The sequence below is a fragment of the Entelurus aequoreus genome, linkage group LG09, assembly GCF_033978785.1.
Source record: "Entelurus aequoreus isolate RoL-2023_Sb linkage group LG09, RoL_Eaeq_v1.1, whole genome shotgun sequence".
NCBI classification, from domain to species: domain Eukaryota; kingdom Metazoa; phylum Chordata; class Actinopteri; order Syngnathiformes; family Syngnathidae; genus Entelurus; species Entelurus aequoreus.
Genome location: NC_084739.1, coordinates 50,149,366 through 50,174,266, shown reverse-complemented (window position 1 = coordinate 50,174,266; position 24,901 = coordinate 50,149,366). Strand labels below are relative to the sequence as shown.

General features: G+C 41.3%; 1 protein-coding gene across 2 annotated transcripts in view; it reads left to right on the top strand.

The window, feature by feature from the left end:
* fbxw4 (F-box and WD repeat domain containing 4) overlaps positions 1-24,901 on the top strand; it is a 170,777-nt gene that overhangs the window by 121,422 nt on the left and 24,454 nt on the right. For both annotated transcript variants that reach the window (XM_062058895.1, XM_062058894.1), the window contains exon 8: positions 14,281-14,422. In XM_062058895.1, coding sequence (XP_061914879.1) covers positions 14,281-14,422 — 142 coding nt within the window. The remainder of the gene's footprint in view (positions 1-14,280; positions 14,423-24,901) is intronic.

The following is a 24,901-nucleotide window of genomic DNA, read 5'->3' as shown; positions in this document are numbered from 1 at the left end:
AAAGTGTCTTGACATGTTTTGATGTCGGATCGACTGTTTGTAATTAAAAAAAGTCTCCTGCCGACCGTCTTTCATTTTCTGTTGAGCTTACTTATTAAAGGAGTCAAAGTAACAATCTTAAATGTTATGCTATCACTGCACCTTAATCGTGGTGCTTCACAGAAGCACCACCCACCTCTTTCGACGCGCGTAACAGGCGTTTGCTGCAGGGACATTGCCTCTTCTCACGGCGAAAAATAGTCCTGTGTTGTCGGGGGAACAACTTGCAATAGCTTTGAACCTGATATTTCCATAAAGTAGACTTTCTTTTGTCCATTTCTGCTCGCTTTTGGCTTGTCAGTAGCAAGTGAACTGCAGCCAAGTTCCCCCGCTACGACATGGCCCGAGTGTTCGCGTTAATTCGCCCGCTAAAAAAATGTGTGCCGTTATTTAAAATTATAGTTAATGCTTTATTATCGCGTTAACTTTGACAGCCCGAATATATATATATATATATATATATACATATATACACATATGTACTACAGACTGCCAAGATACCTGTGGCTGTGGGGGTGTGGTTATGGGCATGGTCACTATAAATACATGTATAAAAATCACGTCCCCATCACAGACACGATGACAACACTCCAGACAATGGCGTGAGTTTTGCTTACATCCAGTTTCGGTAGCGCAGCTTTCGGTGATCAAAGTCTTTTCCGGTGGTCAAGTCTTCGGTACATCACTTGTCAATAGTGCGCAAATAATAGGCTATATAAATTCATGCTGTAACGACCAGCTAATGTTAATATTTTATGTTTGCGTGGTTCAGATTTTATGTCAGTTTTCCCATGTTTGCAAACACACCGTCTGTGCCTGAAAGGTGATTGTCAGAGAATGAGGAAGTGTTGTTGTGTGTCCGGGGAAGCGCAAACTTGCGAGACAAAAATGTTCGCACGGGTGATAAAACCTGTTGGAATTGTGCCGTTGGAAATAAAAAATAAAAGTTAAAAATAATAACAAAAGTGAAAAATACCTTACGACTTTCTGTGATTTCTTCTGGGGCCTACAATTTATTACTTGCATTTGTTTTCAAGTAAAGGATAACCCTTATTTTTAAGATGTGGTGGTAAAAAAAACAATTACATTAAGGGAAAAACCCTGATATATACAGTATATATATATATATATATATATATATATATATATATATATATATATATATATATATATATATATATATATATATATATATTGTGGTACCTGATTCTCACCAAGACACAGAATTGGTTTTGCAGCAAGCCGAAAAGGGCATTTATTGCACAAGTCTTTTTAGGAAGGGCGGGGTGTGGAAGTAGCAAACTTAAAGTGTCCATTAATAAACATAAATATCTCCCATCTGGAGCTCTGTCCTTCACACAGCACTCTTCTTTAAAAGGTCAAAGGTCATTTCCTATCAAACAATAGAAACACAACATAAGTAAAACATTTCACTAATAATGTCCTTAGTGGTGAAATGGTGGATGTCTCACTTACCGCCTGATGCACCTGCCTTGACACAGAGGAGAGCCAGACTTGAATGAGGCAGAGTTAAGAAGGGTTTGTCGCTGGGCCCCACCTGGCCGCACAGCTGGTGACACTTCAGGCTGATTGAGTAGGTACAGGGGAATGTACCGCCCCTCGATGATGCGGCCAAGGCTGGGGCGTTGTCTTCCGTGTTCCACTCTGCCTCCATTCCCTGGCCCCTCCCCTGTGAGGTGCCTACCTGTCAGGTGGTGCTTAAGTGAGACTCCACATACCCCCCCCCCCCTAAGCTCGTCGGTCCGTCCGAGAGCTTCTTTGTCCTCTTCATATAGCCGGGACATGGCGTCTGCATGTGTGATCGCCTTCCCAGGCCGATATTCCACAGTGAAGTGGTAATTTTGTAGTTCCAGGAACCAGCGTGTGACGCGATCGTTTCGATCCTTATTTGTGGACATCCACTTCAAGGGGGCGTGGTCTGTCACCAAGGTGAAGGTCCTACCCCATAGGTAGTAGCGGAGGTGGTGTATTGCCCATTTGACTGCCAGGCACTCCTTTTCTACTGTGGCATAGTTCCGCTCATGGCTCTGGAGCTTCCTACTAATGAATGTCACTGGGTGCTCTTCTCCGTCCACGAGCTGGGCGAGCACGGCTCCACTTCCCGTGCCTGAGGCGTCAGTGTGGAGGATGAACGGCTGGCTGAAGTCAGGGGCTTTCAACACCGGTTCTTCACATAGGGCTTTCTTCAACATCTGGAAGGCAGTCTCAGCCTCAGCCGTCCAGGTGACATGATGGGGCAGTTTGTTCCGTGTCAGTTCATACAACGGTGTTGCAATCGTGGAGAAATTTTTAATAAACTTTTGATGATATGACACCAGGCCAATAAATGATTTCACTTGCTTTTTTGTCAAGGGGCGGGGCCATTCCCTGATGCGCTCCACTTTGCGGGCCTGGGGTTTCATGCAGCCTCTTCCTATGGTGTAGCCGAGATAATCCGTCTCCGTCAGACCCACTCGGCACTTCTTAGCGTTGACAGTCAGTCCGGCACGTCTAAGGGCTCCTAGGACCGCGTCAAGATGCTGGAGATGGAGAGACCAGCTGGTGCTGTGAATCACAATATCGTCCAGGTAGGCGGCTGCGTATTCTTGGTGGGGTCGTAGAATTCTTTCCATCATCCTCTGGAATGTTGCTGGGGCCCCGTGGACCCCGAACGGCAAGACGGTATATTGGAATAGCCCCTCTGGTGTGGAGAAAGCCGTTTTAGGTTTCGCCCTTTCCGTCAATGGCACCTGCCAGTAGCCCTTGGTCAGGTCCAGGGTGCTGACGAAACGAGCAGGGCAAGCCGCTCTATCATTTCATCTACTCTGGGCATGGGATAAGCATCATACAGTGAAATCTCATTCAATTTGCGAAAGTCATTACAAAATCTCAGGGACCCGTCTGGTTTTGGCACAATAACAATCGGGCTGGACCATGGACTATGGGATTCCTCTATTACTCCCAGTTCTAACATTTTCTTTACTTCTTTTATAGCCGCCCGTCTGGCTTTTGGGATTCGGTAGGGTCTTTGTCTTATCACCTTTCCGGGTTTGGTCTCAATGTCATGTTTGATCGCCTGGGTCCTTCCTGGCAGTTCCGAGAGGCGGTCCTGGTTCCGTCCCAGAAGTTCCTTCACCTCCTGCTTTTGGGACGGGGAGAGGTCCTCTCCTATAGGTACCGGGGGAGTGGTCTGGGGAGAGTGTGCAGTTAAAAACGCAGTAGCTGGCAACGGCTCTGCCGCATGCCATTTTTTCAGAATATTTACATGGTAAATTTGGTGATCTTTCCGCCGGCCTGGCTGGTTTACCTTGTAGTTGACGGGGCCCATTCGCTCAATTACCTCGTAAGGCCCCTGCCATCTGGCCAAGAACTTGCACTCGCTGGATGGAACTAATACCAGCACTTTTTCCCCAACTTGGAACTCTCGAGTGTGGCACCTCTGTTATATGTTTTTGCCTGTTCTCTTTGGGCTTTTTCCATATGTTCTCTTACCATGGGCCAGATTTTGCGAGCCCGGGCTTGTAGTTGGGCGACATGGTCAATCACACTGCGGTGTGGCGAGGGTTGGTTCTCCCAGGTCTCTTTCGCAATGTCCAGCACGCCTCGGGGATGTCGGCCATAGACTAGTTCAAAGGGGGAGAAGCCAGTGGACGCCTGGGGCACCTCTCTGATGGCAAAGAGGACATATGGAATGAGGTGATCCCAGTCTTTCCCGTCTTCGTCGGCTACTTTTTTTAGCATCTTCTTCAACGTACAGTTGAAACGTTCCACCAGGCCATCTGTCTGAGGATGATATATAGAGGTTCGTATGCGTTTCACTTTCAGCCATTTGTACAGCATGGTTAACACTTGTGACATAAAATATGTGCCCTGGTCCGTTAAAATGTCATCGGCAATTCCCACTCGGCTAAACATCATAAACAGTTCATGTGCTATCGCTTTGGCTGAGGCTGTGCGTAATGGTACAGCCTCAGGATATCGGGTGGCATAGTCTAGTATTACCAGTATGTAGCGATGTCCTCTGGCTGACTTTGGGAGTGGTCCAACGATGTCCATTGCCAGACGTGAGAACGGGGTGCTGATGATGGGGAGCGGGACCAAGGGGTTTCGATAGGTGGGTCTCGGTGCATTCTTTTGGCATTCGGCACAGCCCTTGCAAAAGTCTTCTATGGCGCGTTTCACACCGGGCCAATAGAAGCGGGTTATTATGCGGTCATACATCTTTTGTACACCTAGGTGAGCTCCCAGCTGATGAGTGTGGGCAAGATAAAGCACTCGGGAGATATGCGACTTAGGCACCAGCAGTTGCTCAATTATGTCCCCGCCCTTAGTAAGCACCCCTCTATACAAAAGGCCATTTTTTAATCATAAAATACAGTGAATTAAGTGCACTCACCCCTTCACATTTCTGTCCATCAATTTCCACGACTTGCTGTCGGGCCCAGCTGAGGTTCTGGTCATTCCACTGGGCAGTGGCAAACTCGCCCGTTTTAGGGTTGCTGCTCTCTTCTGGCATGGGGAACTCCACAAAGGGGTACCCTTCCTCTTCTGCCTTCTCCTCCTTCCTGCTCTCCTATCGCTCCTCTTCAGCAGAGCTGTCACTCAGTGGGGCCTCTGACGAGGGCCTAAACGCGGGGCAGGCCGCAAGCGGTCTCGTACCTTTTTGTCCATTGTTGTGGCGACGACGCTGCCGTGGAATGGCACCTGGGATGTAGCACGGGGTCCAGTAACGGTCAAAGAGTACACAGCCGGACCCAATAAGTAGTGGAACAGGCAGGTTTGGTACCACTCCAGCTGGTACCAGTGCCTCACCTCGGGGTGTCTGAATGTGTATGTGGCTCACCGGATACTGGCGGACATCTCCATGTACGCACGTCACTGGAACGGTGTCTTTGCTGAGGGGTCCGGCCAAGTCAGCGTGTACCAAGGTCACAGCGCTCCCACTGTCCAGCAATGCATGGGCATCAGTCCCTCCGATCTTTACTGGAAGGCTGGCATGTTGTCGTCGTCCACTTCCCGTGTGGAGGCATGGTTTGCCTGCATCTGAGCTGGGGGCCATGGCCATGGAGACATCACGGTCGCGTTCCGGGCACGCCCAAGACATGTGGTCCGGGTAGACTGGGCCTCTCAGGGGCCGCGCCCCATGGTGGGGGTAAGGACGGCACTGGCGGTGGCGCTCTTCGGCGGTCGCGGCCTAACCTCTCTTCCCCCGTGGCTCTAGCCGTTTCCATCCGAGTGGCTCTCAGCATTTCCATGCTCACTTGGTGGTTCTCCAATAAGGCCACCAACTGTTCCATAGTTGGAGGGCTTACTTGTGCGGCATATTTTCGTGCATCAGGCGGCAAGGCTCGGATACAGCGGTCAATCACCAGACGGTCTATGGAGGGGGGGTTGCCTTCGCTTGTTAGCCAGCGGTGTGTTATGCGGAGCAGTGCGGCTACCTGCGGTCTCGGCGGCTGGGTGGGCTGGAAGGTCCAGTTGTGATAACGTTGGGCCCTGGCAGGCAGACTGCACCCTTGGCTGGCAAGAATGGCTTTCTTTAGTCTTTTGAAGTCTTGAGCATCCACCAATGTCAGGTCGCTACACACACGTTGGGCTTCTCCAGTGAGGAAAGGTGCCAGTATGGATCCCCATTCCCCTACTGGCCACTTCTCCTGAGCCGCCGTGCGCTCAAACAATTCTAAATAGGCTTCCACATCATCCTCACCCGATAATTTAGTTAGGACCTCAGCGGGTGCCCGTGTAATAGCCACATCTTTAGCAATTTTTTTTACTAACTCTTGTACTGCATTTTGAAGTTCAGCTTGGCTTTTTAACAAAGCACTCAGTGCTTCTGCGTGTGCCATCATGAGAACTTGGCGTGAATCAGAATACCCGTATTCTCCACCATATGTGGTACCTGATTCTCACCAAGGCACAGAATTGGTTTTGCAGCAAGCCGAAAAGGGCATTTATTGCACAAGTCTTTTTAGGAAGGGCGGGGTGTGGAAGTAGCAAACTTAAAGTGTCCATTAATAAACATAAATATCTCCCATTTGGAGCTCTCAGTCCTTCACACAGCAGTCTTCTTTAAAAGGTCAAAGGTAATTTCCTATCAAACAATAGAAACACAACATAAGTAAAACATTTCACTAATAATGTCCTTAGTGGTGAAATGGTGGATGTCTCACTTACCGCCTGATGCACCTGCCTTGACACAGAGGAGAGCCAGACTTGAATGAGGCAGAGTTAAGAAGGGTTTGTCGCTGGGCCCCACCTGGCCGCACAGCTGGTGACACTTCAGGCTGATTGAGTAGGTACAGGGGAATGTACCGCCCCTCGATGATGCGGCCAAGGCTGGGGCGTTGTCTTCCGTGTTCCACTCTGCCTCCATTCCCTGGCTCCTCCCCTGTGAGGTGCCTACCTGTCAGGCGGTGCTTAAGTGAGACTCCACAATATATATATATATATATATATATATATATATATATATATATATATATATATATATATATATATATATATATATATATATATATATATATATATATATATATATATTAGGACTGTGAATCTTTGGCTTTGGGTGTCCCACGATTCGATTCAATATTGATTCTTGGGGTCATGATTCGATTCAAAATCGATTTTTTTTTTTCAATTCAACACGATTCTCGATTCAAAAACGATTTTTTCCCCGATTCAAAACGATTCTCTATTCATTCAATACATAGGATTTCAGCAGGATCTACCCCAGTCTGCTGACATGCAAGCAGAGTAGTAGATTTTTGTAAAAAGCTTTTATAATTGTAAAGGACAATGTTTAATCAACTGATAGCAATAATGTAAATTTGTTTTAACTATTAAATGAACCTAAAATATGACTTCTTTTTAGCTTTGTGGTAAATATTGGACACAGTGTGTTGTCAAGCTTATGAGATGCGATGCAAGGGTAAGCCACTGTGACACTATTGTTAATTTTTTTTCATTTTTATAAATGTCTAATGATAATGTCAATGAGGGATTTTTAATCACTGCTATGTTGAAATTGTAAATAATATTGATAATATTCATTTTTGTTTCACTACTTTTGGTTTGTTCTGTCTCGTGTTTGTGTCTCCTCAATTGCTCTGTTTATTGCAGTTCTGAGTGTTGCTGGGTTGGGTTTGGTTTTGGAATTGGATTGCATTGTTATGGTATTGCTGTGTATTGTTTTGTTGGATTGATTAATAAAAAATAAAAAAAATACATTTAAAAAAATTAAATAAATGTAAAAAAAAAAAAAAGATATTTTTAAAAATTAGAATCGATTCTGAATCACACAACGTGAGAATCGCGATTCGAATTCGAATTGATTTTTTTCCCACACCCCTAATATATATATATATATATATATATATATATATATATATATATATATATATATATATATATATATATATATATATATATATATATATATACTGTATATATACACATATATATGTGTGTGTACTGTATATATACACATATATATGTGTGTGTGTGTGTGAGATTGTTTCCTCCTGAATATACACATTTGAATTCATATGTTTGTGTGTGTTGTATGCGTGTATACACACACACATACATATGAATTCAAATGTGTATATTCAGGATGAAACAATCTCACACTCGGCACTTTCAATTAAAGGAACTGTTGTGACTCCTAATTGGCTTGTCGCTTGAAAGTGAAAAGCTGGGTTTAGTACGTGTCTGACGCGCTTTTTGTTTCGCCAGTAAAGCACACACAGAGTTCTGGCATACAATGTCGTTAATGATTTAATGAAGTAGCAGAATGTACAAAATGAAGCTCAACTTTCTCCTTTCGCCACGCCAAATGCAGGTAACAACGCCCCTTTTAAAGTGCCCGCCTCTAATGTCACGTGACACATACTGTACTTCCATTCTGTGAATACACACCCATAAACACACCACGTGACCTTATATACATATTTATGGCTCCTACACACCAGCCCTTTAATTATGTTCTCATAATAGCTCTTAGCGATAATAATTCAGAGAAAAATGCAGCAGGCAACAATATTCATCCTATAAACCTGCATTGTGTCCTTTAAAATGTGTAATCCACACTGGCATCTTCTTTCTTCTTGTCAAAAACATTTTCATAGTCAAATGTATACAAAAAAAGATGTCACACACCAAAAAAAGAAAGGAGTAAAGATCACCAAAAAAAAGTAATCCACAAATCGGGTTTTGCAAAGTCCAAAGTCTCTACTGAGGCCAGTTTGTCCCTAACTCGCCTTAGCCTCTTGAAACAAGCAGAATCTATCCAGGCAGCTGGTCCGTGTTTTTATCCGTACCTGGCGGACAAATCTTCTTCGGTCTGGAAAAGTTTGTACCAATCTTCCCAGCGGCCATGAGTTTCGAGGCACCGTGTTGTCCATGATGATGACATGAGCTCCTACATTGAGGTTCCTTCTTGCTCCTGTCCATCTTTGGCGCTCCGGTAGCTGGGTTAAGTTTTCCTTTACCCATCTTCTGGATGTTGCAGATCCTATTTTGGCTTTTGTGGTTCTCTCCATCTGGGTTGTCATTGTCCTCCTTTCCACTGTTATCATTACTGGAAGAATCCTGTACTTTGAATCTGCGCCTCTTCGCCTTACACGTTGAACCTTTTTGTGTTTATTGTCCTTCGAAGATCTGGTCTTTTGACGCCTCACCTTTACATCAGATCCTGTAGCTTTGGAATCTTTATCTGTTTCCTAAGGATGCAACAGTTTTTCTGTTACCAGTCATTTGTGGCATTTTAACGTTTATAGTCTTCCTTCTGCTGCCTCCAACTGGCCCATCAACAGTCCATCCCAGCCTAGTCATTTTGGCAAATGGTCTCTCATCTTCACTGCACTCCACAGGCTCCAGGGCTTTTGGCACATTTATTCCGACCAGTTCCAGAATCCCCATGCAACGCAGACACCTCCAATCTTAAAACTGTCTTGCTGCTCACAACCTTCTGCTGGCCCATCATGTGCAGAAGGAGGCATCCTTTTCCTTCTGTGAGTTGCAATTTCTTCCTAAAGCTTTCTGTACAGAAAATTGCTGTACTTCCTTGATCCAAAAAAGGATAAGTTGTGAAAATTGTATTTCCTTTTTTAGATATTACTTGGAATAGAACAATTGGCAGCTTGCAATTTTGGGTCTCCAGCCCCTGTAAGACCACAAGGCACCAGTGTGTGGATACCATCTTATGCATCCTTCTCAACCTCATCCTTTTTCCTGTGGAGTACTGTGGGATGCTTCAGGCGACACTTGGCACAGGAAATTCTCTTGCAGCACTGCCTACTTATGTGTCCTTTGCACAAACAGTCTAAGCAAAGGTCATTTTCCTGTAAAAAGTTGATCTTCTTCTCGTGTTCCATTCTTCCCAACAATGCACACATAGCAAGTGTGTGTCCTGCACCACAGAAAATCCATGTAATTGATCTTGCTGTTATGGTTTGACGAGCTGATAATTCTTCACTGCAGGTCCATTGGTAGTAGCAAAACTAGCTCCCTGGAATGGAGGCTGTAAATGTGTGTTGTATGTACTTTGATGTGTTATTGCAGGAGAATCTTGTATATTGCCAAATACTGGATCTGTTAGAATATGCACTTGTGTTTCTATAAAATATGTGATATCACTGAATTTTGCTCTTCTTTGCAATGTTCCTGTTGCTCAAAAATGTGGTTTCTCCATGTGTCTCTGATCTTGTATGGTAGATTTGTAATAATGTTCAGCATATTTGAAGGCATGTCCAAGTCATAAAGATCCCGTACGTCCTTCATAGAATTACAGCAGCTTTTGAGAAATAAAATGTAGTCCTATAGTGCCTTCACATCCTCCGGTTTTATTGTAGGCCATAAAAGTGATTTGTTGATGTATAGAGATTAAATATTTTGCTCGTTACCTAATTGACCCTTTAATAAAACTTTGGCTTTTTTCTATCCACGGTCAAGGTTCCAGCTCTGTACAAATTATTTTGATTGTCCTCCAGTATACTGTTACAGGAAGTAAGACAGTCAGAAGTGTCTGTTGTGTGTCGCTCAACTCTATATCCGAATGCCTTAAATGTGTGGTATTTTAATGAATCACCGTAAAATATTGGTATTTTGTTTTTTGGCAGGGCTGCAAGGCATTGCTGTTGTACAAGCAAAGTTGTTATTTCGTTTTGCTTTCTCATGATGCCAAGCACATCATTATTTCCCATGCCTTGTGTATTTGGATTTTAGTTTGAGGTAACTTGTTGATGAACATATTGTGTGACGGCTGATATATTCACAAATACTGAATGTTAAGAGACTTTGTGTGATGTTGTTGTATTCCTCGTCACAGCTTGTTTCATTCCTCGTCACAGCTTGTTTCTTTGATTCATTTTCATCGTTGTTTATTGTTTGTTGTGGAATTGATGGATGGAATTATTCTGCAATGCTGTTAAATTGCTGTTGAGATTTTCCTTTTTTCATTCCATCCGATGCCTTTGATGACCTTCTTCCGTTTCTAATGCTTTGTGTTTTGACTTCATTTAATTGTGCCATTTTTCTGCAATTTCCTGATCCAGATTTCTTTTGCACAGTTGTTCCTCCTCTTCACCTCCTACTTACCTTCGGAGGAGCCTTTCCTCTTCTAGTGCATGTTTTTGTTCAAGAAACCTTTGTCTTGTAGTTAAAGCAGCTCGCTCCACTTCAGCTCTGAGGCAAACAGATGAGGTTGTAGGACTTCTGGCTTAAGAGGTTGCTTGGGTTTATGTCATCTTCCTTTACAGCACTAACATTTGATAAGGGTTTTTTTTATTTCACTGTGTTTCACAGAAAATATGAATTTGCTGTTTTCAGTTGGTTTATGTGGGTGTTTGTAATGTTCAGTTTCCTTTATCCATTGTCTTGTTTCCTTTTGAAATTATTCAGTATATTTCATTATGCTTAAAAACCATTAAACTTGTTTATCCATTTAATCTTGTGGCAGTAGTAACAGTAATTTTTCATGAGCATTGTTTGCACATTCAAAAAATGTATTCAACTTTTCCAGAAATTCCTTGATTTGAGAAACAGTTTCCATTTGTCTCAGGAGCTCTTTAAAGGCCTACTGAAATGAATTTTTTTTACTTAAACGGGGATAGCAGATCTATTCTATGTGTCATACTTGATCATTTCGCGATATTGCCATATTTTTGCTGAAAGGATTTAGTATAGAACAACGACGATAAAGATTGCAACTTTTGGTATCTGATAAAAAAAAGGCTTGCCCCTACCGGAAGTAGCGTGACGTAGTCAGTTGAACATATACGCAAAGTTCCCTATTGTTTACAATGATGGCCGCATGAAGTGAGAGAGATTCGGACCGAGAAAGCGACAATTTCCCCATTAATTTGAGCGAGGATGAAAGATTTGTGGATGAGTAAAGTGCAAGTGAAGGACTAGTGGGGAGTTGAAGCTATTCAGATAGGGAAGATGCTGTGAGAGCCGGGGGTGACCTGATATTCAGCTGGGAATGACTACAACAGTAAATAAACACAAGACATATATATACTCTATTAGCCACAACACAACCAGGCTTATATTTAATATGCCACAAATTAATCCTGCATAAAAACACCTGCGTGTTTGTTATGCTAGCTCCTAGCTCCTCTGCTAGCTCCTAGCTCCATAGAACACGCCAATACAATTCAAACACCTGATCAACACACACAATCACTCAGCCCAAAAGACCGTTCACCTAACCCAAGGTTCATAAAGCTTGTATATTTTTAAAAAGTTACGTACGTGACGCGCACATACGGTCAAGCTATCAAATGTTTAGCAGCCAAGGCTGCATACTCACGGTACCTGATATTCAGCTGGGAATGACTACAACAGTAAATAAACACAAGACATATATATACTCTATTAGCCACAACACAACCAGGCTTATATTTAATATGCCACAAATTAATCCTGCATAAAAACACCTGCGTGTTTGTTATGCTAGCTCCTAGCTCCTATGCTAGCTCCTAGCTCCATAGAACACGCCAATACAATTCAAACACCTGATCAACACACACAATCACTCAGCCCAAAAGACCGTTCACCTAACCCAAGGTTCATAAAGCTTATATATTTTTAAAAAGTTACGTACGTGACGCGCACGTACGGTCAAGCTATCTAATGTTTAGCAGCCAAGGCTGCATACTCACGGTACCTGGTATTCAGCTGGGAATGACTAAAACAGTAAATAAACACAAGACATATATTTACTCTATTAGCCACAACACAACCAGGCTTATATTTAATATGCCACAAATTAATCCTGCATAAAAACACCTGCGTGTTTGTTATGCTAGCTCCTAGCTCCATAGAACATGCCAATACAATTCAAACACCTGATCAACACACACAATCACTCAGCCCAAAAGACCGTTCACCTAACCCAAGGTTCATAAAGCTTATATATTTTAAAAAAGTTACGTACATACGCAAAAAAAAGTTGCGCACATACGGTCAAGCGATCAAATGTTTAGAAGCCAAAGCTGCATACTCACAGTAGCACGTCTGCGTCCTTGTCATCCAAATCAAAGTAATCCTGGTAAGAGTCTGTGTTGTCCCAGTTCTCTACAGGCGTCTGTGTATCGAAGTCAAAAGTCCTCCTGGTTAGAGTCTCTGTTATCCGAGTTCTTCCATCTTGACTGCATCTTTCGGGAATGTAAACAAAGAAGCGCCGGCTGTGTACTGTTGTTGCTGACTACGTTCGAAAAATACGTCCATTTCGCACCGACAACTTTCTTCTTTGCTTGCTCAGCTTCCTTCTCCATGATGCAATGAACATGATTGCAACAGATTCACGAACACAGATGTCCAGAATACTGTGGAATTATGAAATGAAAACAGAGCTTTTTCGTATTGGCTTCAATGTGGAAGGCATACCCGTGTTCCCCGGTCTACGTCACGCGCATACGTCATCCGCAGAGGCGTTTCGAACCGGAAGTTTAGCGGCAAATTTAAAATGTCACTTTATAAGTTAACCCGGCCGTATTGGCATGTGTTATAATGTTAAGATTTCATCATTGATATATAAACTATCAGACTGCGTGGTCGGTAGTAGTGGGTTTCAGTAGGCCTTTAATTTCTGGTATAATTCCTATTATTTTGTTCACAAACCTTTTGCACTCATTTTTCAAGTTTTCAATTGTATATAGCAAAACCTTCTCATTTAGTTTGATTTATCTCCTTTTTTGCCCTATTTCAGAGCAAGTGGTTTCACTTTTTTGACACATTTTTAGATCATGTTATTTAATCCTTTCAGTTAAACAATCGCATAAAATATTCAACTAAATCCACAGTGTGCGATGAAACTATTGTTACACTTCTACAAAGCAATATCATGCACTACATTGCATCGCAATTTTTATACCACAATAGCAAAGTTCAAATGTATTAACGAGTACACGTGTTGTAATCAGCTGATGTTAATCAGCGCATGCACCCAGTGAACAGCTGCCGGTCAGAAAGCGCGCAGCCAACACAAAGCGGTTCGACTTCCTTACACAACTAGCGGGTGTCAGAAAGTTCCACAAGACATTCCAGAAATAAAGCACACATTTGATTCCTTATCCACCTGTAAACATAAACAGGTCTCCAGAGTGGTGTTTGGGTGGGTATCCTGCGACGTGTGTGTAGCATGATGGCTTCCTTGCTGATAGCGGCGTCCTGTGGCTTGAATTGCCTGTGGTGGCTTTCCTTTAACACCATTTTTGTTGACAAAATGTAGCGATTCCGAATTGGCCTGTCGCTTGAAAGTAAAAAGCTGGGTTTTGTACTTGTATGACGTGCTTCTTGTTTAACCAGTAAAGCACACACAGAGTTATGGGATGCAATGTTGTAAATGATATAATGAAGTAACATAATGTACTAAAAGAAACTTGTTTAGTTTGTCTGTAGACAGCATGTAGTTGAAATGTCCAAAACTTTCAATAGCTTCCAATAGGGCTCAACAAAGTGTTTAATAACATCCAAAGTCTCTTATAAAGTGTGCAATATAGTGTGTAACAGCAGTCAGAAAAAATGATGGTCACTCAGCTCTACTTTCTCTTGTTGCCATGCCAAATGTAGGTAACAACACCCCTTTTATAATACCCACCTCTAATGTCCTATGACACATACTTTTGTTCTGTGAATACACACCCACAAACACTACGTGACCTTCCATACATATTTCTGGCTGCTACAGGAGCAGTAAGAGATTGTTAAAACATTGTATGTCATTCCTTCCAACAGGAAGTACGTAATGGAGTGGGAAGAGCCTCATGACAGCGCCTTATACTGCATTCAGACAGATGGAAATCACATGATAGCAAGTGGCTCCTCCTACTATGGTGTTGTTCGACTCTGGGACAAAAGAAAGACGGAATGCTTACAGGTGTGTACACAATTTGCATACAGTACTTCATAAAATACTTTGATAGTTAACCTCTTTGTTAGAGAATCATTTGAATGATATTTGATAGTAAGTGAAGAGTTTCAGTGGGAGAGGAATGAGGGTTATGAACTGTATTTGCTTTCAAACGCTGCAAACTTTACTTTTTTTGTGCTTATTCCGGTTCGAGTCGCGTCTCAGTAAAGAAGCCCGGTCACCTCTTCCAGTTCCACTGAAGGAAAACCGAGGTGTTCCCAGCTCGGTTGCCAGCTGTAAGACATAATCCCTCCTAAATGTCCTGGTCTACCTCCCTAACGTCACCAAGGAGGTGTTCTGAAGCCATCTGGAATACAATCCACCTCAACTTTCTCCTTTTGATGTGAAGGAGCAGCAGTCCTACTCTGAGCTCCTCACTTGTTCTTTTAGGCCCTAGGGTGAGTCCAGCCACCTCTTTGAAGGAAAGTCATTTTGGCGGCTTGTATCCCAGATCTTGCTCTTTCAGTCACTACCCAAAGCTGGTGACCATAGTTGAGGGTAACTACGTAGATCCACTTGTAAATGAAGAGCTTTCATTTCCAGGTTAGCTCTCTCCATCAGTACAACAACTTCTTGACGGCCGACACTCAATGACTTGTGCTCCCATTTTCCCTCACTTGTGAAAAAGATCCTGAACTACTTAAACTCTTCCACTTCTCCCAACTAAAAGGGTTCAATCCACCCTTATCCTGTGAGAACCATTACCTCATATTTGGAAGTGCTGAGAAGCTTAACACAGCTTTGGAGAGCCGAGTAAACAGTCAGTATGTTTCCATGTAGTAAATTAGTCTGGTTTGCAAATAATGTGGCTCAAAATAAGATTTCTTAAACATAAAAACATCTTAATATGATTGTGTTTGGCTTTTGAAAAATCTTATTAACACACAGATTATTTGATTGCAAACTAGTTGTTTCTGCTATTTTTTAAATAACTGGCACACTGTTTATTGGTCGAAAGTTCTCAGGGTTTAATTTGTCTCCTGCCTTAAACACTGGTGTGAGTCGAGCAGTTTTCCATGCAGTGGGAGCTACATCTTGTTTACTGAATAAATGAATCAAATGTGTAATTGGGAAGCAAGGAAATCCTTGGGATGTTTTTTAAAATTACTAGATGGATGCTTAAGCATTTTAATTGCATTGTTAAGTCCTTAATAGAATAGAATAGAAAGTACTTTATTGATCCCTGGGGAAATTCAGCACCACAGTTTGCTCACAATAGACAATAAATACTATACAGCATTATTCACATGTGAATAATATAAATATATTATACATATATTCTACATTTAAGTACGGTCAAGAAGGAACATATGCATTATACAGTCTGATGGCTGTCAGTATGAAGGACCTCCTGTGTCGAGCTAATTGAGCTAATAAAACAATATTAAAACTGTTCAACATAATATCTAAATCGTCAGTTTGAGTTCCATTTATGTGAAGCTGTAGATCTCTGGAATTATAATCTTTTCTACGTTTCAATAGGCAATTTAGGTGTTTTCATTCCAATTTGCCATTTCCTTTACCGCTATTGATTAAATCCATTAAGAACTTTGCCTAGGCTTTGCGCATCTCTTTAATAACTTTATTTCTAAGTGATGTATCAAGATGTCGGTCACTTTTAATACCTGATTCCAGTGAATTTTTTTTTTTAAAGCATTGTCTCTTTCATTTATCAATTGTATGATATTGAAATTAATCCATGGGATGTTATTTCTTGATTCTTTGGACACTCCTTTCTTTGTAAACGGGCCTAAAATTTCACCCATCACATTGTTAAAAGTATTTGCACTATCCCCAACATCATTACTTTCCACTACATTAGACCAGTTTACATTTTCAAATTCATTTTTTATGACTGGTTGTAAACTCTTAGGTATAAATCTATAATCTTTAATTTTATAAGGTCTGACTGAGAGCTACGTTTTAGTTTTTTTTAAACAAAGAATAAAATTATGGTCAGAGAGACCAGATAGGAAATTAAAGTTCTGATCATTCTATCAGGTTAATAAGTGAAGATTAGGTCAATTGTTGTTTTCGACATATTTGTTACTGTTGTTGGGCAATCTATGATCAGAGTATGTTTATCAGCAAGTTGTTTCAATGTGTTCCAATCTGTTTTATTATGCAAATTATTATTTAGATCACCCAGCAAAATAATTTATTTTGAGGAATGCATTAAGTTAAAACAGTTTCACGCTGGCCGTAAAAAACATAAGTTATTTGGCGGAGGTAAGAAAGTCTGCATACTGCAAAGCAAAGCGTGGCACTTTTTAACCCGAGCGTTTCCAAGCCAACACAGTTAGCTGGTCACAGCCCAACTGTACACTGCAGGAAATACTAATAAACTGAAAAGCTACTTGATAAATCCTCAGTCCATTCAGCCATTTTCTACCACACGTCTCTCGATGTAGCAGAAGGGTTAAAGCCTTTTCAGCTGCACTTGGCAGAAAGCAGGATACTTACTTACTTATTAATCTTGCTCTTCCCGGATGGGAAATAAGGTTCCAACGACTCGATGCCATTCATCTCTGGTCTTTTGCTGTTCTCTGTGCCTCGCTCCATGTAAGCTTCATCTCTTTCAACTTCCCTTCACCTGTTCTCCGCCAGGTGTTCTTTGGCCACCTAGGCTTATGTTTTCCAGGTGGTGTCCATCTTAACACTATCTATCTTCTCATCCTCCATCTGAGTCGCCAGTGTTTGATTTTAAAGACCACATCTTTCATCCATCCATTTTTGACCGCTTGTCCCTTTTGGGGTCGCGGGGGTTGCTGGAGCCTATCTCAGCCACATCTTGACCTCCTGTTTTGGCATACAGCTCCTGTTTGTTATGTTGTTGGGCCAGTAGTGTCAGCAGATTTTTCTAAAGCAACCATTGTGGAAGGCACTGATTCATGTCTCCTTCCACCAGATTTCACACAGCTGTTGTAGAGCTGATTTTTGGTCCGAAATGGTACTGGCTTGATTTCCAGATTGGCTAAAGTCTTGTGAATGCCCCACGAGCAATCCTTATCTACGATTTGACTCCCTCAAATGGCCTTGACGCTGCTCACAACAGACAAAGGCTGTTCCGAAAACATCCCCGGAAGGACATCACAGTGATAGCCGCTCTGACATCGCTACCTCCTCCTCCAATAACACCTGGGAGTTTAACTTTGCTCATAATGCCTGCAGAGAGAGACTCCAGGCCTATAGACACAACAAAACTCCACCCTGAACAATGGGGAATACACACACTAACACGCGCACACACACACCTCACCCCACGTGGTATTTTGGAACACGAAGCAGCGCCCTACTGGCTGGCAGCTTTGGGCTGGATGCCTGCCCCCTTACCCCTCGTCGTGAGTTGTATGTTGTAATATGTATATGTGCTTTGCTATTAAGTTTTTTTCTCACTCCAGACTGGGTCCCCTCAAAAGGAGCCCAGTCTGAGAACTACTTTTTTTTACTCCTCCTCTAGCGGCTCCCTTTTTCTCACCATCTACGGTGTGCTGTGAGTGGCCACACATGAGCATTCTGTTCCTTGTACAATGTTTATTTCATCTTGAATGGGTTTGTGATAAAAACAAGATTTTGTTGTACTTGTGCAATGACAATAAAGATTGTAGCTCCAGCGCCCCCCGCGACCCCGAAGGGAATAAGCGCTAGAAAATGGATGGGAGAGATGGATCATTCTATTCCATTCCTTTCATTCCATTCCATTCCAACTTTGGAGAGTGTTGCTTTGGTGTCCTTTTTCGCTCCATTGTCCTTGCCGATGAAGCTCCCCATGTATATGAAATCCTCTGTAAAGTCTAGTGGCACGTCATTGGTGGTGATAGGTGTAGGGTTGGTAGTGTTTATGCACATAACTTGTGTCTTTGTGGTGTTTATATTCAGACCTGTCTGCTTTCCATAGATGTTCAGCCTTTTACTTCTCCTGTAGATGATCTCCTCTTTAAAGACAAGGCCGCCAGGTCGTCAGCAAAGTCCAGATCTTCTAGGTGGGAGATATGTGTCCACTGGATTCCTCTGCGTATGTCTGCTGTAGTGTTGTGCACAATCCAGTCTAGGGAAATTGAGAACAAGATGGTGGCGAGGATGCAGCCCTGTTGAACACCTGACTCTACTGTTGATGATCACACTATATTCAAAGTGGTCATAGAACAGACTGATCAAAGTGATGATTTTGTCCTGAAGTCCATATGACCTCAGTATGTTTCAAAGAGTCTCTCTGTACACGCTGTCAAAGGCCTTTCTGAAGTCAATGAAATGTATGTATAATGGGACATTCCAGCTTTTTGTCAATCACTGTTTCAATCCTTTTGAGAAGCACTCTGCAAAAGATTTTGCTCTGGATGGAGAATAGTGTAATACCACGCCCGTTGTCACAGATCGGTAGGCTACCTTTCTTGGGAACTTTCACAATTAGTCCCTAAGCCCAGTCACTTGGAATGGTGTCACTCTCCCAGATAGTTCTAAAGAGATCAACCGGCACTGATGTTGCCTGGGTCAGCCTTGATCATCTCTGCTTCAATGGAGTCAATGCCTGCTGCTTTGCCACTCTTCATGGCTTTAAGAGCTTCCATGGTCTCAGAGACTGTAATTGGGTGAGTGTCGATGTTAAGGACAGCTTTTGCTGCTTGAGGATTGGCTGTTGTGTCTGGCTGTGGGCAGTTTGCATTTCCTGGAAGTGATGGACCCATCTTGCTGCTTGCTACCATTCAGTGGTTATAACAGTACCGTTCTTGCATCTGATGGGGGCTGACTGACTGGTGTTGCTGCCACAGAGCTGTTTATTGATCTTGTAGAGGGTGCCCAACTCTACCCTGGCTGCAGCCTGTTCAGTTTCACATGCCCTTTCCTCAACAAAAGACTGTTTTTCCTTCCTGGCACTCCTTTTGACCTTTTTGTACTTGGACGTGTAGGTCTTTTGAGCCTTGTTCTTTAAGACTTTGGGACTTGGTGCTAAGCAGTTTTGCTTTCAATGGTTTTCTTTCTTCTAATTTTTGCCATGTTCCAGGTGTTATCCATTACTTGTTTTTCTTACAAAGTGGGATGTGATAAACTTTGCTGTAGCTGTTAACAGGTGGTGGTCACTAAATACATCGGCACCACGGAAAACTCTGACTCTCTAAGTGACCGTCATCTCACTCTTGTTAGTTTTTAAGCCAAAATGCATCCATTTTCCCCTTTCTATCCACACACTATGTCTGCATTTAAGTACTCCATGATTGTGCGCTGCCAAACATGCTCCAATGCTCGTAAAACCATCAATGTCATGACGTGAAGATGGCGCGCCGTCATGCCCGTTAATAATTTTTTAAAAAAGGGAACCGGTATTTTTTAGAGGCGGTATAGTACCATTTATGATTCATTAGAATCGCGGTACTTTACTAGTATCAGTATACCGTACAACCCTAGTGTGTATATCTCTCTCTCTCTCTCTCTCTCTATATATATATATATATATATATATATATATATATATATATATATATATATATATATATATATATATATATATATATATACATACATGTATACATATACAGTATATACACTATATTGCCAAAAGTATTTGGCCACCCATCCAAATGATGACAATCAGGTGTCCTAATCACTTGGCCCGGTGTATAAAATCAAGCACTTAGGCATGGAGACTGTTTCTACAAACATTTGTGAAAGAATGGGCCGCTCTCAGGAGCTCAGTGATTTCCAGCGTGGAACTGTCATAGGATGCCACCTGTGCAACAAATCCAGTCGGGAAATGTTTCCCTCCTAAATATTCCAAAGTCAACTTTATTATAAGAAAAGTGAAGAACAACAGCGAGTTTGGTAACAACAGCAAGTCAGCCACCAAGTGGTAGGCCACGTAAACTGACAGAGAGGGGTCAGCGGATGCTGAAGCGCATAGTGCAAAGACTTTCTGCACAGTCAGTTGCTACAGAGCTCCAAACTTCATGTGACCTTCCAATTAGCCCACGTACAGTACGCAGAGAGCTTCATGGAATGGGTTTCCATGGCCGAGCAGCTGTATCTAAGCCATACATCACCAAGTTCCAATGCAAAGCGTCGGATGCAGTGGTGTAAAGTATGTCGCCACTGGACTCTAGAGCAGTGGAGACGCCTTCTCTGGAGTGATGAATCACGCTTTTCCATCTGGAAATCTGATGGACCAGTCTGGGTTTGGAGGTTCAGCTACATTTCAGACTGCATTGTGCCGAGTGTGAAATTTGGTGGTGGAGGAATTATGGTGTGGGGTTGTTTTTCAGGAGTTGGGCTTGACCCCTTAGTTCCAGTGAAAGGAAGTTGAATGCTCCAGGATACCAAAACATTTTGGACAATTCCATGGGATGGCACTTCAAGTTTATATGTGAGTAAAGGCAGGTGGCCAAATACTTTTGACAATATAGTGTGTGTGTATATATATATATATATATATATATATATATATATATATATATATATATATATATATATATATATATATATATATATATATATATATATATATACCGTAATTTCCGGACTATAAGCCGCACCTGACTATAAGCCGCACCAGCTAAATTTAGGGGAAAATACAGATTGCTCCATATATAAGCCGCACCCGACTATAAGCCGCAGGGTTTTGATGTGTAATTAGCGTAGTATATAGGGGTTCCTGCTACCACGGAGGGGATTGTCGGGACAGAGATGACTGTTTGGGAACGCAAAGCGTCCCATTTATTAACTATAAATCTTTCAATCATTCAATCAAACTTTCACATCTTTGACATGGCGAACAGCATTCGTGCAGAGTACAAATAATACAACGCTGCAAAGTAATACAAAGTGCTCGCCTGTACGTTATCAAAATAACCAGCCTACCGGTATATGAAAAGTCAGTCTTTAATCATTGTGTCATCGTCTTCCTCCTGCGTACTAAAACCACCGAAATCCTCTACGTCGGTGTCGGAGAAGTACAGGCCGTATATAAGCCGCACCCTTGTATAAGCCGCAGGGACCAGAACGAGGGGAAAAAGTAGCGGCTTATAGTCCGGAAATTACGGTATATATATATATATATATATACATACTGTATATATATATATATACTGTATGTATGTATATATATATGTATATACATATATATATATATATATATATATATATATATATATATATATGTAGTGAATATACATATATATATTTATATATATATACATATATATGTATATATATATATATGTATGTATATATACACACATTTATACTGTATGTATGTATATGTAGTGAATATACATATATATATATATATATATATACTGTATATATATATATATATATATATATATATATGTAGTGAATATACATATATATATTTATATATATACATATATATGTATTGTTGCGTTGACCAGCATTCCTCCAATGGGGAATTCAAATTGCTAGTCTCTCCCAGATTCTTTTTATGGCAATACGCTGATGTTTATATTCAATCTCCAGGCAATAGTTGGTATTTTGTAGTTTATTCTCAAAGCTTAGAGGACAAACCTGAGACCAACCCAGCACCCAAGCGTTCCCTAGCCCGGTCCAGATCGGTCTACCAAAACCCCGGAACTCCTGTCTACCTCCTCCTTCTCCTGTCCCCCCCACCTGCTGTTTCCCCAGTCTAGCTGTGCTCCGTATCTTAGAAATGTAATGGCAGTCTCAACAAAGACAGCGCTCTGACTCTAACCAAGGACATTCGAATCCAAGCACTTTGTACCACACGAGACATTAGCTGATGTAAATATGACTATAGGAGTTTTTAGAAAGAAGTAACACTTAAATATGGATATGATTCCAACAGTATATATATGTATATATACTGTATATATATATATATATATATATATATATATGTATCTATATATACACACATATATACTGTATATATATATGTATATATATGTATATATATATATATATATATATATGTAGTGAATATACATATATATATTTATATACCGGTATATATGTATATATACTGTGTATATATATATATATATATATATATATATATATATATACATATATATATATATATATATATATATATATATATATATATATATATATATATTTATTTATATATGTATAAATATGTATATTCGCTTGAAAATTCCCTCTTCTCTTCTACAATTCTCTCGTCGTCATTTGGGATGTCTGTTGTGATTTCCTTTCCTGGTTCAATGACCCACCCTATGTTGCCTTTGATTGGCCTAATCTCAACCAATCGTGACTCATCATAGTAAACAACCAACCAATCATGGTTGTTCTTATACGTGCAATTACGTCTTGGAAGGAGAAAGGGGAGGGGTTTAGTAGCCCGTGGAGGTGAGCGGGGGAGAACAAGAAACACAACAAATAAGCGGCGTTTGGTCATTTTAACGTGAAATAAATGTTATCGATACTACGATATTTTCTTAATTCATATCTTGTTTAAAAATTAATCGATATATCTTACAAACTTGATATATCGCCCAGCACTACGTTGCACTCGCGACAGTATGTGACGTATGTTAACTAGGTGCGCTTGTTTTATGTCTCTGTGAGAAGGAGAGACAAGAAAGAGTGAGAAAAGCCTGTAGTGTAATGCCCGCAGCTAAAAGCAACTAAGTGAGAACAGATACTCGAATGCTCACAAAATAGTCATTTTCTACATCGCACAGAGACAAACCCGCGATACATCGAGTATATTCGATGTATCGCCCAGCCCTAGTGCTTAAACATTTTTTATAATGTTCACATAGTTCAGTGAGCAAGTTGTATGTTACGTGTCACCATGTGTGTTGACTTTCTGTGTTGGTTATAGTTCATTTGCACCATGAGCAGGAAAGCTTGTTTGGATTGGGTCATTTTAAATTGTTTCATTCCATTTCAATATATAACTCATGGTCATTGACTAACATTACAAACGTCCATAAGAATGCGGCATAATTGCAGCAATCAAATTGTTATTCAAATTTAACACAAGACATATCGCGGGCCACACTTCTTAATAAACTTGGGACGTCTTGCGGGTCAGACTGAAGATGCTGGCGCACCACACTTGGTATGCGGGCCGTATTTTGGACACCACTGAGATAGACCATAGAAACTGGGACTTCATTATGTTGGTGTAAAAATTGAAGAAACCAAATTATTTGAGAAGTGTGACTAATTTAGTGCATGGAAACATACTAACTGTAGTCCAGTAGGACCACAGCATCTGCAAATAGCAGGGATGAGATCCTAAGACTCCCCAACTCGACAACCTTAACGCCTTGACTACACCTAGACATTCTGTCAATGGAAATGATGGAACAGCAGTCTTGGTCAACCTTCACAGCGAACATGCTGGACTTTCTACTGGAACTGTGACCCAAACTCCTGATTGGGTTGTACAAATACCGAATGGCATGTAGTTACATGCCACAAATTCTGTGTACCTTCAAAAAGACACGGTCAAATGTCCACAAAGTAAATGTAGACCGTTTGGGCAAACTCCCATGCATCCTTCATTACACTTAAAATGGTGTAGACGACCAGGACAAAAATCACATTACATCTCCTGTAGCTGAGTTTTGGATTAATGGCCACACTCTGGAATAGCCTTTCCTAGATAGGCCAAGGAGTGTGACTGGTCACCTCACTTAAAAAGGGGGGGAGGAGACACACCACCACCCCAGTCCACCAAATTCAGAAGTTCTGTTCCTGACTTTTGCACAATGTGGAACAAACGTGTCAACCAACACAGTCCCACAACATCCAGGCCTTAAAAGAATTCAAGGCCAACCTTGTCCACACCCAAAGCTTTGCCACTGAGGAGTATTTTGTCTACCTCATCAGCCTCATGTCTGCGTTTGTATCCTCAAACTGCTTCCTCTACCATTTCTTATCTGAGTGTTTTGTTTTATAAAATGATTCATATCTGTGACTTCTTAATCGTCAACATTTAAGTGTTTTGTGGCTTTAATTGTCTTCTGTTTTTATTCAATCAGTTACATTTAAGATTGTATTAATATTTAGAAATTAGCATAGCAAACACACACAACCTAGTAGGGCTGCACGATATTGATGCAAATTATATTGCAATTTTTTTCAACCCTGCAATTATGTGGGAAATGTATTGCCATATGAAAAAGTACATTAATTTTCACTTTTTAAGCAGATGACTTGAATATAAGTTATGCTGCACTGCTGCCATCTTGCTGCCAAATGTTGCACCTGCACCCATCTTACCTTTTGTGAATATTAAGTTTGCCGCTTACACACATTTTTATTGTTATATTTAATGCGCATACGGCGTTGGGACATGTTTCTTTTATCATGTGCAAATGTGAACTGAATGGCAATAAATCAACTTTTTAAATCTCTTTCACTTTCTATCTTAAATTTTAACATTCTCGCTTCATAATTACATGAAGTAACTGCTATGAAACTGTAATGTTTTAGTCTGGA